Source organism: Pithys albifrons, chromosome 4 (assembly GCF_047495875.1).
Source record: "Pithys albifrons albifrons isolate INPA30051 chromosome 4, PitAlb_v1, whole genome shotgun sequence".
In the NCBI taxonomy this organism is placed as follows: domain Eukaryota; kingdom Metazoa; phylum Chordata; class Aves; order Passeriformes; family Thamnophilidae; genus Pithys; species Pithys albifrons.
The window spans coordinates 90,997,493-91,015,731 of record NC_092461.1 but is presented as its reverse complement, the minus strand read 5'-3'; the positions used below and the strand labels follow the sequence as shown (position 1 = coordinate 91,015,731).

The 18,239-nt window shown below is 42.8% G+C and overlaps 1 protein-coding gene across 5 annotated transcripts in view; it reads right to left on the bottom strand.

The window, feature by feature from the left end:
* Positions 1 to 7,179: 7,179 nt before the first annotated feature.
* The window catches only part of CARMIL1 (capping protein regulator and myosin 1 linker 1), a 189,689-nt gene continuing 178,629 nt past the window's right edge, over positions 7,180 to 18,239 (bottom strand). For 3 of the 5 annotated variants that reach the window (XM_071554950.1, XM_071554954.1, XM_071554953.1), the window contains 4 exons: positions 17,756 to 17,834; positions 15,890 to 16,126; positions 13,127 to 13,261; positions 7,180 to 8,217 (listed from right to left, as the gene is read on the bottom strand). In XM_071554950.1, coding sequence (XP_071411051.1) covers positions 8,081 to 8,217; positions 13,127 to 13,261; positions 15,890 to 16,126; positions 17,756 to 17,834 — 588 coding nt within the window. In that variant the 3' untranslated portion in view covers positions 7,180 to 8,080. The remainder of the gene's footprint in view (positions 8,218 to 13,126; positions 13,262 to 15,889; positions 16,127 to 17,755; positions 17,835 to 18,239) is intronic. The other 2 variants (XM_071554951.1, XM_071554952.1) reach the window with 2 other exon arrangements.

The window sequence follows — 18,239 nt, the reverse complement described above, 5'->3', positions numbered from 1 at the left end:
TGGTCATGTGCAGGGTCAGGAGTTGGATCTGATGATCCTTGTGGGTCCATTCCAACTCAGCATATTCTATGAAGTCACTCTGACTACAGATGCACTTGGCTTTTAATTGAACGTGTTTCAGTAGGTGTGCTGAGGCAGGAAGCATTTCCTGGCTCTGCTATGGCTTGAGGAGCCCCACAGCTGAGGGGCACCAGCAGCGATGTATCATTTAGTTGATGCTGATAATAAATGGCAATTTTCCCTTAGTAAATAGCAAAATAAGGAGCATGTGGTCAAACCCCAGGCTGGGCTGGCTTTGTAGAAAGGCCTAATCAAGGATCTGTAAATGGGAAGACATTGATAATAGTGCAGATTGCTGATTTGAAAACAGAAAAAGGGTCAATTGTCAAATTCTTTGGGCCAAAGTATTGATCTGAAATGAAACATTTGGGTTTCCATGAACAGAACAGGGAACAAAAGACCCAAACCTAGTATCTGGATTTGTGGCATAACTTTGTTTCCTCCCTTTTCAGAAGAAAATTCCAAATACATACTGACATGGATTTATAAATGGAAATAATTTTCCTCGCCAAATGCCTTTCACTTCCCTTGGCTTTGCACTGAGCAGAGACACTGAGGAACCCACCACTGGCACATCAGCATTTTGTCCTGCACTGAGAAAGTGTTTCATGGGCAGTTTGGGTCCTGCATGGATTCTGCAGGAAGCTCCAGACTGGATCCTCAGTGTGCCCCGTTTTCCCCAGAACCTGATTTGTATCAGGGCAGTGGCAGGCGAGTGTGCCGGCTTAGCAGCTGTGAGCAACTGGGGCTGCCAAGGGTGAGGATGATGTGCTGCTGCCCAACAAGGGGTCTGTGAGCATCCCAGCAAAGGAAAATGCTGGAGAAGCAGATGAAAGGCAAACTGAAAGGCCATCAAAGTGGAAATAACAGTCAGTGAAGCTCTCTACCGCTGCTTGGAAATCAAATCAAAGATGAAATTGTCTGCTGCAGAAAAGAAACAGACTCACTTTTCCAACCCCACTCTCCCATGCGTACAAGGTGCTTATTAGCAGCAGAGCTCAACCCCCACCTTCCAATGCGGATGCCCTCCTCTTGCCGCATCTTTCCTCCTGCTCCCTCTCTCCCTCTTGCCAGCAAATCCCACATGCCTGTGCTGGGTTACATGCTGGCTCCATCATTTCTGGCTCAGCTGGTGCAGAGTGTGTGGGTGTAGGGTGCAAAGAGGTGTAATGACTGTTCATGTCAGGTATTGATGGATGCGGTGTGACACAGACTACCATCCCACAGATGTTCCCATCTGCAGATTCCCACCAAAGTCGGGCTTTTCCAGCCTTCCCACCTGCAGCCCCCCAAACTGTGAGACTTCAGTCCTCTGTTCTCTTTTCCTTTTTGGACCAGCAATGGGATCCCTTGAGTGCTACAGGGGAGTAGCCAGCCCATTTCCACCAAGATGCTGCTGAAAAGGAGGGATCAGGATGCAGAAGGACATGAAGAAGAGACTTCCCAAAGGAAAAGCTGACATTTCCCCCAGCTGCATGCTGCTTGGTGCTACTGTGACAGGGACTGCAGTTTCAGTTACAGTTAATGACTTTCATTATTTCAGTCTTTAGCTAGAATTTAATGTTGTCCAAATGAACAGCCTCCACAGCACTCTCCTCTACCTTCTGCTGCATCTTACCCACCTAAGCAAAGGGGAGAAGAAGGAGGCATTCCTGGAACGATGCTAAACAGAGATTATAGAGTTAACTTTACTCCTCCATTCAGTGAAACCAAATTGGATTTGCCAAGCTACCAGCCCCTCTCCTGCCTTCCCTTGCTGGTAATAATCTAATTGAATACTCTTTCTCTCATGCAGCTTTTTTTCTCTTCAATTCAACTTACTGGAAAAGCAGAAAAAACAGGCTCTGAAGGACTTGGGCTGGTGTTAGCTGGCAAAAGTTATCGCAAATTGCCAAAGCAACATCAGCTCAGTGGCACAAGGAGTAAAGACCTCAACACAGGGCTGGGAGGGACCATGGCAGCATATCTGCTTTTCCATGCTGGGTTTCCAAACATGGGCACTTGAAACCTGCATCTAATAAATCCTTAGATGAGCTGATGTAGATGTGTCCAAGGCAGAGTAGCTTTCTAAGTGGAGAGAGACTCTTCTCATATCTGCAGGAACCTCTTCAGCTTGCTATGGGATACAGAATAAGAAATTAAGTCCTGCAATTATACTGCCCTTGCAATGACACCTCCGAAAAATGTATTTTCTCCTTCATCTGATGTAGAGACTCACAGTTTGTTATCTATTTGAAAATATAGGCTGTCACTATTTGGCTTCTCAGGCCTGATAAGTATCATTGATCTTACAACATTTTTTCTTCAATATTTGTTATAGATGGAATTTGCACCCCCAGGACAGTGGCAGCCCCTGCCCCTGTGGGGTCTCCCTGATGCAGCAGGAACAACTACAGGTGAAATAGCCCAGGGAGGGGGTGAACTGGCAGCCTGGGCCTGGTTCCTGCCCAGGCAAGCACCTCATCCCAAGGACCAGTTTCTCCCTGGCTGCATGCTGATGGAGAGCTCACAGGTCTGCCCTGAACTCAGAGGCCAAGAGTTTTTTCAGGAGCTCTGCCATTGCTCTGCACCAGTTGGAACTTTTGGTGTGTCTCACATCCCCAAGGGGGACTTGGATGCAGCCCCTGCCACACTGCTTACTAGGGACTTGCCATCAGCTCTTACACTATTCATTTTCCTCCCTTGCAGATCACTCTGAGCCTCACTTTTGCATTTTTTCACCCTGTTCAGATGCCTGATCCTGGGTCTCTGAGCATACAAACTGTACAGCTCCCAATAACACATCATGCATAGCTCCATATACCACTGGATTTCAGTGTAGGAGCCCCTGCTGAAGATAGTATCACTCAGTTCCTGCTCTCAGAGCCTCAGAAGGACAACCCAGGAGCATTTAGCCTTTCAACAATTCCCTAACAACAAATAAATAAATAGCCAAAGTAAATTACTAAACCAAACAACTGCCTCTATGATGAAGTAATGTCTTCATCACCCCACAGCCCTTCTGCCCTTGTTCCAGACTGACCATGTGCCAGAACGAGGAGCAGCCCTGTGAGGACAGGCCTGCAGTGCCAGTGCCTCTGGCCAACATGTTCCAGACAGCTTTCCACTCATTTCTGTCTCAGGGCACATGAGATGCAGCAGTTCCATGGCCAAATCCACTGAAGCCTTGATGCTGCCAGGAACCTTAAGTCTGGAAAACCACCCTTCAGAGAGCTTGAGAAATCTCAGTTTCAGGAAGGGAAAAGAAGATTTCCATGTGCAACGATCAGAGCAGCATTTTAAGTTGCCAGTCAACATCACTGCCTGCTGAAACAAGGTGCCATCATGGCCTGAGGGCCAGGAGCCCTGTCTGTTTGGTCAAGCTGCTTGCTCTGAACCAAAAAAGGAAAAAACACCTCTCTGCCCGCAGGGAAGACACTCCAGCTGCTGTGGGGTCCTGCCCTGCCTGTGGTCATGAAGGCATTGGAAATGTTGAACAGTAGTGCAGGGAGTCTCAGGTGGCTCTAGAGGCACTTGCTGTGGTGTTGGCAAGATACTTGTGCTGAGAAAAGGCATGAGAGACTGCAAGAGGATGGGCTCAGAGATGAGTAGGAAAGCTGTAAAGGTGCCTGGCAGATCTTCCTATGATCTCTTATATCCAGGATAGGGAGGTGGAAGCCAGCCCTAGGCAGCACTTTTCTCTCTTAATCAGGACACAAGTTAATGCTTATGTGACAAAGTGAAGGCATTTTAAATATCCAATGGGGAGTTTGTAACCTTTGAGAGACTCTCAGGCAATGCCATCAAGGCACTCCAAGGAGTTAAAAGAGTTTTGGCTGGGCAGCAAGACCCTGGTCACCACCTCCCTGGCCACGTGCCTGGAGCTACAGAAAGGTCTCACAGAGAGCAGGTGAGGGCTGATGGCACTGAGAGAGAATGATTCACACAGCTGGGTTTTGTCAGCTCCTACATTGGAAAGAAAGAGAAGGTCATCACCGTGTGTTTGTGTAGTAATTTTCATTCTTCTTACTTACAAACTATTTCTTGGGATGGAGAAAGACTGCTCTGCTTTTTAAGTCTCATTAGCAGCAGTCCAGCAAAATAATCTCTTACTCACCTGCACTGTAATTGTTACGAGATCCTATGGGCCATGGCTCCAGAAGCAAAGGACATTGTTGCTACCTGAAACCTTCCCCAAGCCTCAGCACAAGCAGAGAATAATCTCCAGAGGTGGGATTCAGGCACAGCCCATCCAGCATTAGCATCCTGGTGTGTGGGGAAAGCAGCACAGCTCTCCCATGCATCTCAAGTACGAATAGAGCTTTCTGGTATTTTCCTAAAAATGGTTCTCAGTACCTTTTTTCCCGTGCAATGAGAGAGAGAAATAATCTCCACATAAAGCAATTAATAAGCAGTGGCAGTGAGGGCTTGTGCCATTGGCAGCTCTCAGTTAAGTGGGGTGAGTCGCACAGATTGGTGACTAATGGGGGGAAAATTTAAGACAATTGCAGTTCCCATCTTAGGAAGCAGCTATTTACTGTTTTTACTGCACATCAGGGAATATTTCAAAAAGCTCAAAATCTATTAGCCAGATTTTAACCTCCTTTGGCAGGGAGTGGGAAGTAGGTCCTGCAGATGTGGTACAGAACTATGAGAGTTCATGCTGGAGTGCGGCGTGCAGCCACAGCCTTTCTCCAGTTTATCTCAGAGTGGGAGGTGCTCCTGCTACATACACCACAGGTGAAACACCTCAGTGGAAAAGCCAGATTTATGAGCAGAAAAGAGCAGGGCAGCTCCCTTCAAGAGAGCTTCTTTCCCCTTTTCCCCATGGGTAGGTGAAGCTCTGAAAGGAGATGCTGGTGCTAAGACCCCTTCCAGAGCACCATTTCTAACTGGGTGACCAGGGGCTGCTGGTCCTTCCCTCTCATTTGGTCATGCAGTACATGTACTTATGTGTATGGGAGGAAGCAGAGGATTTTGCTGTCACCTCAAATGCTGCCACCCCTTTGCTGTCACCCCTAAACATAGTGAATGTAACATGCAGCTGCTGACTTCCCTGACACCAGCCATGGCCCCATCATGTCAGACATAATCCCAAGTGGACACAGTAAGCTCTTTCTGTGCAACCAGATCACACAACCCAGCACTGTGGAAACACCCTCAGCTGCAAAAGGAAGGCGAGCAGCATGCCTAGGAGCAAGCTACCTCTCCTCCAATGCCAAATTCTGCTCCCACCACTGCAGGCACAGCTGGAGGTGCTCACACAGCACTCTGTGTGACAGGAAGGAACGCAGGGCATCGGTGGTACTCAAAGATGCTATGGATACCCTGGGAGAATAAGTGTAGCCCTTTCCCTCAGTGGTACCATGGCTGATCTCTGTTCAAGTCTCCCAGGAGCTCCACCTGGCATTCCATCAAGGAAGCTGAATGTGGCTCCAGACTCTGTTCCTTATCCTCCCAGGGCAGCACACGGGTCAGGACAGGCAGGGAGCACAAGGGACTAACCACAATCTGGCTCAGGCAGCAGGAAGGCGAGAAACAAGGGATGCCCCAGCCCACAAACCTGCTTTGGAGGGCCCACAGCTCATGGAAAGGCAACACCTTCCCTGCCCTGCATAACTGTGATCCCCCAAACCTCCCAAGCTTGGCTTGGCATGAGGATAGTCATTGTTTCTTCCCCGAGACACATTGGCATTTACCCATGGCCTCTATGAACTCAAGATATTGAAAATAAAAGTAACTATTTCTTAAATGTAGAAGAGGTACATGGAAGGGGAGTGCTCTGGAAAGTGAATTCTTTGCAGTCAGCACTGGGTGTGTCAGGCAGAGAGATAGTAAAGAAATGAAAACCATCACTTTTCCCCCACACCCAAAGCCACAAACACAAAAAACCAAACCTCAGGTCTTCAAGAGCTCTCATGAGCACTCCCCTAAAGTTGTTTCTCACCACTCAGCCTACCCACTGATGGCTGGAATGAACACTAAGCTTTTCGTAACTAACATGGAAATACACTGCTGTCTAATGAATTCATTGCACTTTAGCAAAAAACTGTTATAGTACTATAGCTTTTCTTCTTCTTAACACAAATACGTGCTTTGTCAACATTCCTTTGACACATTCCTGTCTTTGGCTTATTGATGGGCACACACTATGGCCATGATTTCTCACAGCAGGATCACTGCCTCAGTATCTCAGATGACTGGTGAGGAGGACACTAAGCACAAGTAAGAAATTCTCAGCAACTAACTTCTCTGGAAGTTAGAGATGATTTTAAATTTTTGTCTTACTTCACAACCCTTGCTGTTAATTTTCTTAAATTCAGAAAATCAGTAAATAGAGCAATCCTTCTTACATACTTACACTTCCCAGGCAGTTGTCTTTTTCACGTCTTATGCAGAATAAAAATTGCACTTTATTTATAACTGGATTAATATCAATTTCTAAAACAAGTATTTCAAATTTTCCTTTACAATTTGTCTTTTGTTCTTACTGATGACAAATAAATCAAGAATATATATGTGAATATGAAGAACTTCCTCTGAATAATTTTAGACAAATGCAGAATTTCAAGACAGTGCAAAGCCCAGGGATGAACACCCAGCCCTCAGGACTTTTCCCACAGCCTTTTAGCCTACTTTTGAGATGTGAACCCCTACCAAGTGTTTTTAAGATGTTCTGTTTTGACTTAGCAGTCCTTTATACTGCAATAGAAGTTGCAATAGCAGGCAGATACACAGGGATCAGACAAGAAGTCATCCAATTAGCAGTATCTGAGCATTTTTGTCCAGTCAAGAAGCCACAGAAAGGCCAGGGAAATTACTCTTGGGACAGAGTTACTAAACCAATTTTATTCTGGATCAAAATTGAGAATTTAGATAGCAGGTGTTTCTGGCTCACATGAAGACTACTTTGCTGAAGATGCCAAGGGAGGAGATTAGCAAAGAGATCTTCCTTTAGCAGCTTTACAGAAATGATGTGTATTTGTCCCTTCCAGCTGGAACAGGCACTTTACTAGAAAAAGAAAAATGATACCAGTTTTGTCTTAGCTGCACACTTTGTCTACCTGACACAACACCAGCATTCAAAGGGCAGAGACAATCAGATCACAAGTAGTGCTGTAAAAACCAAGGACTAGTACGTCAGTTGTAAAATCATTTTTTTATTGTTACAAATATACATATGAATAAAATCCCTTCAACCTGTAATGTAAGTGGGTAGCTGTGAAATTTGCATCCCCTCCCTCAAAAGCTGAAATGTTTTTACAGATGTCGAACTATGTTTCTCATAGGATTACACATTGAAAGGAAGCTAATATGCAGACAAAACCGAGGAAGGCCTCTAGAAAACACCAATATTAATAAAATTTCAATTGCCCTCATTCCAATCAATATATACATTAATATACGAATGTGGAAGCATACCATGATTATACATCATCCAAATCCTTCTCTGTTGTGCTTTATGACAGTACACAAATGTAAGTGTTGGAGCTTTATGTACAGTAGGAGAACAGGAAGAAGAAGCTCCCTATGGGAGAATGTAAAAACCATACCCAAGCATTTAATATATATAATCTATACAAATTATTTTATTAGTGTGCTCTTTTAATATAATTACAATGTGCAATTGCATACCGCAAGAATATATTTATAGGTAAGTCACGTGCAGATCTGACACATTTACATTCAGCAGTACAACACATTACCTGCTGTACAGTGTATTAGTGTAAGACAGTGTCCAGTTAATTTGCTTTGCTTTCTAAATGCCCTAATGCAGGGCGCTCTTTGTAGCTGCTTCAGAGAACTTCAAGTAGAATACACGGAAGAATGACTGGCTTTAGGCAAAGGCATGGAAAGGAATGTCTGCATTGTACAGAACAGAAATTAAGGACCAAGTGTACTGTAAATCACAATTGGAAGATCAGGTTTTCTGCATGGAATTGTACCTGTGGTGAAAGAGCAGCTGGCTAGAGGGGCTGTTGATTGCTGAACCCCGATTGGTATAAAAAGCTCTTGCTCTACGAAGCACTTGTACTGATTGCTAAACAAAAATAAAATCTTTATCTGCTTCTTCGCCAGAGTCACTGGACTTGCTTCCCTGATGACCATCTTTACTTAAGGACCTCTGCTTCAGTTCCTGGAACTCATGAGACTGTTGCCCAGGGCTTCTTTTTGCAGCTGTAAAAAACAAAAATAGGTCTTACTAATGACTGTAGAAGAGAGAGGAAGGAAAAAAAAAGTCACTCATGCACACAGGATCTGCTCCTGATCCCACTCATTTATTTGTACTAGTGGGAGTAGCATAGGTCCATTAATTCTTCAAGCCAGAAAAAGGCAAGAGAGAAGAGAGAGTTTGAGCAAGCTTTATTCCTCTGTTGGCTGGCAAGGAGGCAAACTTGAAATATGACACTTAGTACTTAAATGTGACATGGATAAACATTACAGTTAGAAAATACCTGTAGATTTTCTTCTCTTCACACCACTTCGAAAACAGAACAGCATTTGTTTTTTTTCCCCGCTAGGATGTATCTCAAAATACACTCCTGATTGCTTAGGTGTATATCCCCACTGGTCACCTCTCAGACCAGCAGCACGTGTCCCAGGCAGTCCTGTCTTCCTAGCAGGACACATCTATATTCTCCCTTTTGACTCACCAGCTTTGATCAGGACAGAGATTCACCATGGCACCCAAGGTATCCAAACTGCTTCTCCCTGCCCCACTGCACTGCCAGGTTCTGATGCCCTCCTTATTCCCTGATATGGGGGTCATCAATGGCTCTGAGCCCAAACATCATCTCTTCCAGATGAGACCAAAGGCCCTGTACCTTACTGTGCTGGGTAATCGGGAAAGCAGCAGGGCATGCCCCCTTTCCCTGATCTAATTGCAAAGAGTACCCATTCTGTTTGCCCAACACTATTTGTAAGGCCTGGGTTTTCTCCAAACCTATAAGCTTTGAAATAAATAGGAAAGAAGGTTGTAAAACCTTGTTAAGATTCCTGATCTAATCAGTGGTCTGTGACTGCTATGGTAACTAGAGGGTTATACACATTGATTGGGGTGACATTATCCAAGGATTGATAGCTTTAGAAATCTCATACTTCCACTTAAAATAAAACGTTAAACAGGCTTAATGTGAATTTGTTACAAGTCATCTCACTTCACCCCCACAAAATTAAATGTTACAAGACCTTACTTGCTCCGCCATTTCAGGTAAGGATGTCCAGCTTTGATTGGCACTGGTCCTTGTGCCTGATCGTGTTTGTGAAACCCTCTCTTGACAAGTCACCAGCAGCCACAGTGGCCATGAAGTTCCACCTCTCCTTACCCATGCAGTTCTCACCTATATCCTCACCACTGGCAGGGACAGCCTGCCCTGTCACCAGCACGCAGCTTCAGCCACAGCAGAGGCAGGCAAGCAGAAGCCTGTCTGTCACTGATGCATCTCCGCAGCTGTTTCAAAATTGTGCCAGGATGTGTTAGGGACTGGCAGGAATGTAGGAAATGTAGATCCTAGAGAGGGATCCTAGGGGAGATGTTGCTGAGGCAGCCAAAGAGTTGTCCAGAGTCCAAAATACTTGTCTCCTCATGTGTGTGAGCCAAAACAAAATTTGTGAGGAAACAAGAGCCAGCAGCTACACACTGACTGCATTCTTATCCTGCCTTTGCAAGTTGGGAAACAGGAAAAGATTTAGAGAAAGGTTTTTAAAGGTATTTCATAGAACTGGAGAGGATTAAGATACCCAAATCCTGTAAAAAACATTCAGGCATTTCCACCTTCAAAAACATTATTGCTTTTCAAAGAAATAGGTGCCTGGAAATTTTTGGAGTCACTCTTGACACTTGAACCTCCTAATAATTACCTGGCTCTTGTTTGGCCTCCATTCACTCTTCTAACAAAACTCAAAATGCATCCTGCAGCAGCCATTTCAGTTTATGGCTTGGTAAATCTAGGCAGGGAGTTTGCCCCAAAAATGACTTAAAAATATATCAGACATTGAAGTCCACACAGTGCAAGCAGGCTTCTGTCACAATGAAACCATACACAGCTGACCTCCGTTGGCCTGTGGCAGCATCTCAGTTTTCAAAACTTACTGTTTCAGAGATATATCTTAGAATGAACTAAAATATAATTTGATTATGATAGGAGAGAAGATTCCAAGTTTGGATGGACTAAGTTTGATTTTACAATATGAAAAGAAAAGCAGTTTATAAATTTTGGGCTGAGGATGTTAGAAAAGGAATATGTGATGTCTTTTAATTAGAAAAAACTGTGAGTAAATGGAGTTGAATGAGATGTTCAAATAACTAATTAAAATACTTCAGAAAAAAAAAGATAAGAGGTAAAGAGAAACATGGAAATATGTACCATTTGAGAACAGGAGTTTTTATATTTTAAAAACACACAGAGCAAGCAAACATTTTTATAGCCTACTGAATGAGCTCACTGTAAGTCAAAGCTGCTTCTCAGTGTAGCACAGTGCTGGGCTTGGGTTGTTCTGGTGGGTTTTTTTTTGTTTGCTTATGCAACTGAAAATCAAAGTAATAATAAACTATCTGATTTACTCAGTTCTCAAATGGTTTTGTGAGTGATGTACTGAAACTGGCACTAAAAATGTATCTTGAAATACTCAAGTGGATGCATCTTAGAAAGGAAAGGTGTGCAAGCGCCCAAAGCAGCAGACAGCCTAACTGCGGTGTGCTTACATGGCAGCATCCCAGTGCTGCTGCACTGGGCAATCACAGATTGCAACGAGTGCTCTTCCGCACAGGGGCTGCAGGCGCCAGATGGTACTGGTCACTGGTGTTGCCATGAAGGAAAAATGCACACACATTTCTTATCTGGGAGTTTTTTCATGCAGTGTAATTCCTATGGGGAGAGAAAGATTCCACGAGATTTTTACCTTTCTCACAATCCCATGACAAACCCACACTCTTTTGTTCCTTCTTTTCCATTACCATTTCTTAATTGTTAGTACCAGGTATCAAGCACCATCTTGATGAAAAATGAAAAATGCTAACTAGAAGTTGGCTGTGCCTTCCTCTACCCAAGCACATTAGCTTCCTCTTCTGCACTGGTAGAATACTGCCCTGGAGTGGTTTTCATGCTATCAGATGGCTTGGCACAATCATGAGCTGCATCTCTTTTTTGACAATCTCCTGTTTGCTCTAGCAAGGAAAAGGATTCATTTATACTCCTAAGATGTTCTGTAGGCCCATGTACAGAAAAGAAAACAAATAATTTCACTTATCCAACCCATTTAATCCATTCTTAAAAGAGTAGTAACCAGTATGCCAGATGCTTGCTTAAATGTTGTCCAAATATTTGAGTAAGTTGATAACTGCAGCACAATCTTACAGCTGTGCAGTGCAAAGAGATGCATTTGGAGATTATCCCACAAACTACAGTTAAACTCATTAACTTAAAGCAATTTTATAATCAAGTATCATCTAATTTTTAGCTTTGTTTCACAGGAAATTTTATTATTTTACTAATTTAGACAGATTTGCAGTGATTTACCAGTTGCAGAAATAAATTGAACATGCTAGCCTGAACAGCAGCAGAAAGCAAGGAGAATGGAATGACTGAGTGAGGAAGTAGAACAGTAACGAAGAAAAGAGAAAACATGAAAAGGAAAAAAAATAAAAGAAACAGAATTTATTCTTTCCCAGGTAATTTTCTGCAAAGCATACCAGCTCCTTAAGGACCTGGACACCCAACTTTAGCCAGTCTAAACTATTATTGATAAAATGTGCAGTGCAATACAGAGCCAACTAGAAAACCCTGTGTTAGGCCAAATTGTTTGGAGAGGTCTAAGAGAGTAAGGAGTAAGAAAGTACAGTGTCTGACTCCTGTTGCTTTTGGCAATATGAATCAGCCCTTTCCAGACACGGAACTCCTTGAGCGTGTTGTGTCCTGCTAGCTCTACACAATTCAGTGAGATTGTGGTAGTTCTGTTGTACCTTTACAGCATAAGAGCATCATACAGGTGGCTGAAGTGAGAATCAAAACAAATACTATACATGTGCTGACATGCAGTCACCAAATGGTAGCCACCACTGCAACATTTTTCCAAGGAGTACAACACCCAGACTGTGAGAAGAGTTGTTTCATAAAAAAAATAGTAGCTTTAGGATAGGAAAGGAAGAAGCTTCTCAAAACGTATCTACAGATCAGGCTGCTTTGGGGATGGCTTTGCCCCACCTCTCATCCAGAGGGTAACAGTGGACCCTGTGGGCAGCACAACTTCTCAGTCCTCACAATCCAGCATTAGGTAGCTGCCTCGACTTGTTTGTCCCCATCTGCTGTCAGAGAGTGAAAGAGCACCCCTTTGTTTCACGGCTTAAGTGATTGGAATCACCTCAGATGTCTTTCTTGAGGAGAGGCCCAGGTAGGAAAGAGGTCTCACCCCCAGATTTCAAACGTCATCACTTGTGCCAGCTAATACCATACTGATCAACATTTCTGTGATTCTACTTCTCCACGCAGCCTATCCTATGCTATGGTATCAGAGGAAGGCTTAGCTCTTCTAAGAGCCAACAGTGGGCAAGAAAATGCTCAGCAGAAGCAGAAATCCAGTGCACATAGGAAAGTCAGCAGAGAGAAGACAGCAGCCTACTGCTGTGCATAAAGGTACCAAGCCTTGCCCTGGCACACAGAGATGCATTGTCTGAGAAGATGAACTCAGTCACATGTGGTGACCACATGGATATGAGGAGCATAAACAGAGCAACAGGTTGGCAGCAAGGAACAAAGTCATGGCAGCTCCCCTGGAAAAGTACTGAACCATACAGCTGCATTTCATATTATCGTGTGGTTCAGACCAAATTGACCATAATATGTACAATACAAGAGTCCTTTAATTGTTCAGTTACATTATGAATATCAAGGGATTCATCTTTCACGTGATCAAAGGAAGATGTGTGGAGGAGATGCAGAATAGGTGATCATATATGCTTTCCTTGCTCTTCTCACCTTCAAATGAACAACCCTCTTCCCTTTCAAGTCAAAACAAATTAGGGGACAATAACACATCAAATTTCACTCAAAGACAAGCATGCTGGAACAAGTTAGACCAACACTCCTACCTTCTTGAGAAAATGATCTGACTGAGGGGCTGCTCTGACCATCCTTTTCTTTATCAGAAGGAACCTTCTTCAGCACAGGTGGAAGCAGGGCAACTTTTGGGGAACTGGGGCCAGAGGGAGACTCTGGAGCATCCTCTGTGGAGGAACACAAACCAAAGGGTGAGAAGTTACATTTGTACTGAAGCTCACAGAAATGGTGCTGTTTATAATGGGCCAAACCACCACACAATACAAAAGAAACAACCAGAATCTGTGTCAGAAAAAAAAGAATTCAGGAATTTACATTATGCCAAGATGGCATTATGTCAATTATGGCATTGATGGCCCTCAGTCCAGGTGAAAGAATTTTAGCAGTCAAAGCAAAGACCTCAATTTCAGCATTTTTAAGGTGTACTGCTATCGTAGCACAAATAGAAATCTAATGGGACCAACTGAATTTCCTGCAAGACATGAGTATGGAATTTGTAAACAACAACTGAAAGAAATTTTGGATGGATTTTCAGAAATATTTGTTCTATTTATATTTATTGTCCTGACACATAATTAACTGATTGGTTTAGCTGGCTAAGGCAAGAAAGTGGACCAGGGAAACAGATTATATAAATAGTCTACAGAACTATACTTCCAGGAATAACTTCCCAGTACATAACAGAAGGGCATCTGTAAAGATTTGCTAAATAGAAATAACACTTCATCTTCTGGACTCTGAGGAAATCTGGAACTTAAATCCATAGTTTAAACTATCTGGATATCTTGTTTCTCTAAAGAGCTGGATATGCATTTTGTATGGCAAGTTGACCACCATCTTTACAGTCCTTACAGGAAGACCTTTTCAGTCTACCACTGGACAGCTACAGTGGATTACTTAACCTGCTTGTATCTTTGCTTCCCAAGGAGTAAACAGTGGCATATGTACACAATATAGGAACTAGGAAGATACATTAGCATTGACAGAAGGAAAAAAGGAACTCAGAGTATTGCCTATATTGAATATTTGTATGAAGAGTTTTTGAGGAGCCACCATGAAGGAGTCAATCTTTTCACTTTCAGTATAGGAAAGTGATGACCTTTCAAATCTGTTTATATGAACAGATACAAAATTTCATGGACCTTTCTCCATGCATTGTGAGGCCACTTGCTTTGGGAAGCACAGTATCACCATATGGATGAGCACAGTGATTGGCAAACACAGCCACATATTTCTGAACTAAAGTAGTTATGTGTTTTATTGAGGAACCACTTTCAGTCTTTGACAATTTGTGGATATTTGAGCTGTGTTGCTTTGCTCCCAGATTACTTAGCAAAAATTTGCTACCATTTGTTTGCCCACACTGGTGGAAACAACAGCAAGAACAAAAGCACAGAAAGAATGATTGGGTTTTTTCATCACGTTGCCTGGGCATGCTTAGGCAGTGGGTTACTACACGTACTAGAATAGGAGTTGAACTGCAATAGAGATGATGTTGCTTTTACTCTTCCCAAAGAGCTGGCTTATGATGAGTAAGTGTTAATTATTCTCTTGTGTTAAACTCACAGTATACTCTCACTTCAGGAAACAGGAGCTGGCAGAAACATAGCTCAGGTCATTCTGATACCTAAGAACTTTGATACAACACTGCCTATTTTATAGATTAAGCATCACCAAATAAGCCGTGATTTCCTGTCGTATTCATCTTCGTATCTTACCTGATATGTCTCACTCTTATGATAATTTCTAAAATGATCAATAAAATAAATGCAAAGCCATCTAAAACCTAAAGGTGATTTTGTATTTGAACAACATTCTGCCCACTGAAGTGCAGAGACCAAGTACTGCTCAGGTTACACATCAAGGGCAGGGAGGCAGCTGTAACATCCTTTTGAACTCTCATCCTTACCAGAAATTATTACATCATTCTAAGGTCAACAGTGAGTATGGGAAAAGCCAAGAGGGCTGCAAGCTCTTATAGATGGCCACGCTCACATTTTTCACTCAATAGCAATTAGTAAGCTGTATTCACCATAGCTACTGGGGGAGTCAGTAACTGGCTTTTAATTTCCCTCAACTGCAGTGACTGTACTTTGAGAAGGGTTTGTGACATTGGCCTATTAGCGGACAGACAAATGTGTGGAGTATCTGCTAAAGTATTTCCCACCATTGGAAAACTTCAGATAATATCTGGCAGGAGGTTAGGACAGAAAATAAGTTAATAGTCATTCAGTTGGCACTCCTGCAGGGTTATAAAAGCACAGTTATTTCCAGTCAAAAGCAATAAGGAAAGAAACAAAGACTAAAGAAGGAAAAAGACAGTAAGAGACAGTTGGTTTGTGCAGGTTATTAAGAATAAGAGTCATTTGCTTGAGGGACTAAGCACAGCCTGCCACAAAGCCCAGAGGATTTTAATATTTAGAGTCAGGTGTTTGGAGAAAATACAGTTATTTTTGTCAGCACTACTACAACAGGCCTTTGATGCTGAAGTAGCTTCCTATGCTCATCTCTTCTGTGAAAGCTGGCTAAGTCAAAACAGCTCTGCCACTACTGTTTCTTCTCATACTTTACCACTGAGGATCACAGGTTAAATCATTTTAATAACTTTACTGAAGTTAGGGCAAAAGGAGGTGGAAAAGAAGAATGCAAGTCAAGAGCAAGGCATCTAAGAACCTATCTCTGTACATTTAACTTCTGTTAGAGTGTGGCAATAGGTGTCACCTCCATATCCCACAAAAACACCACTCAGAAGTACCCAGAGCTGGGGATAACAACTGCTCAGAAAAGCTCCTCACCAGTACGAGAGGCAGAGCGTGGTTTCTGTGGCACTGTGGGTCGTCCTGCCAGGCTGGGCTTTGTTGACTGCAGTGGGGGCTTTGGGCTGGTTGGTGTATTGGAAGAACTTCTTGCCTTTGCACCAGCTTCTGCCTTTGGTTCAGCTTTTGAATTTTTTTCTGATGATGCTGAGAGGGAGTCACCTTTATTCAATGCTAACCGACTCTCTGGAAGGGTCTGCTGTTGTTGTTTAGGCACTGAAATAAACAGACACATAAAATAAATCTGTGGCACCACAGAAGGCTCCATGCACAGATACACTTTTGTGAAAAATACCACCATTAGCTCACACATCATTGCTGCATAATTATGTGAGTTTGCAAGAAGATCCCTAATGTGGTATTCAAAATCACTGCAAGAAAAACATTTAAACCTGCTAATTCTTACATATGCTAAGCTTCATAATTCAACTGCCCAAGAGGGCAATTGCAAGTCACTCTTTTAAATATATTTGGGGTGATAGCTAGTTGGACCTTAATTCTCTTTCATATTTCTGGGAGCAGATGGAACAGCCCACCTGCTGAGAAAACAGCAATGGATCAGTGGAAAAGACAGCTCTTGACTGTTTTATGCCTCTACAAAAAAAAAAAAGATTCGATTTCCAAGATCAACAGAGAAATTCTGGCCCAGAAAATAAATCCCAAGTGGGTGTCCAGCAGGCTACATTTTTTTATTTGTTGCTTTTAGCAGATTCTAGAGGAGATTTTGAAACTTAGCCCAGATCAAAGTATTCTTTATACAATATTTTGATTTATCTAATAAAACTGTACTTGGATTACAGTTGCCACACATTAGTAAGTTTACCAAGGTATTACTTATCCGGAACAAAGACCAAGGTATTTTTACAGATAAAGTTACAGTGACTTCCAAGCCATAAATCAGTCCCATCTAGCTGTGCAAGCTGGTAGAAACCCTGCTGGATTCCAGGTTGCTAATAAGCAAAAAGTCTGCCCTACTTTCCTACTCTGCAGCTTTCAGAAGGCTGAAGGCTTGTATTTAGCAGTTTCAATGAAAATCTTGGAACTTGTATGCTAGCTTGGGACTTTCAACGATGGTCACATCTTTTTATTCTCAGAAGAGACTTACAGCCTAACTGAAATGCAGACTGGTAGCCTGGGTACTGGGCAAAACCAAGTGTATGCTCACAGATGCTGACTTGACCTACCTACCTGCTGTTCCTATTCAGAAATCCTACTGAATATAAAAGTGCTGAGCACGGACATTGTAATGGCAGAGGGAGGGAGTATTGATAGTTTCTTGCAAGCCAATCCAGTATGTTTTTCCAGCTTATGTAGCTGTTTTTCATCCCAGCTAGAGTTAAAATCTGGCAAACTAGACAGTTGTATGGCACGCAAATATATGTGTGAGTGCGTGATAGGGAGAGTTTGTGTCTGCACGCATTCAGAACTTTCTTGCTGCAAGAAACACAGCAGGAAACCTTCTCCCCTGTGCGTGAGTGCATACAAAAAAACTTAGGCAACATCCAGATACAAAGCAAGAAAGAAAAAAACTAAAACTTACTCTCCTTCTACATCCCTATAGTTTTCCTGTAACAACATCCAGTGATTTTCCATTAACTCTTTCTTATCTTCCTAACCTCAGGCCTGCTACCATTATTAGAATATAGTAATTTAAAATAAATTACCCCAAACCTATGACAAACTGAAGTTATAACAATGAAAAGGAGCCTTGGAGAGCTCTCAAGCAGGATTGGTATAGAAACAACTGACAGCTGGAGGCCAAAAGGAAGGGGCAAGCACAGTGCAGTGAGGTTAGGCATTTTGCAGTTTTCAGAAAGAGTTTACACCATGGAACTTATACTGTACCTGTACCACTTCCATCCAGTCGTTCTGAGCTCATTGTGGTGTCAAAAGACTCTCTGGGAGTTGTGTCATTCCCAAGTTTCTGAAAGAGTGAGAAAAGCTCTCATATTAGTAACATATCTGCAATTAATACAACTCGGTGGTTCTGTTAGGAAAAAACCCACTAAATTTGGAAGCCATGAGGCAGAGAAAACAGAGAAAGAAATGGTGGATTCTCTCTCTGTTTCTGTTTCAGGTCTTGGAGAGCTAAGCAGGAAGAAAAGTATGCTGATCTGTAACTAACACTGCCACATGCCTATCAAAGCTGCAATGACACCCTGCCTCCTATGTGCAGGAATTGAAACTAAGATGCTAGACGGAAGCAGCCTTTTCTCCAAAGGTAGCTCCCTATTTAAAACTTTTTCTTTATGTTTGAAATACAAAGTCTTTTTCTGAAGATCTAGATTTTTGAATGTGACTGCTCAATGGTTCTTGTGCTCTTCTACAC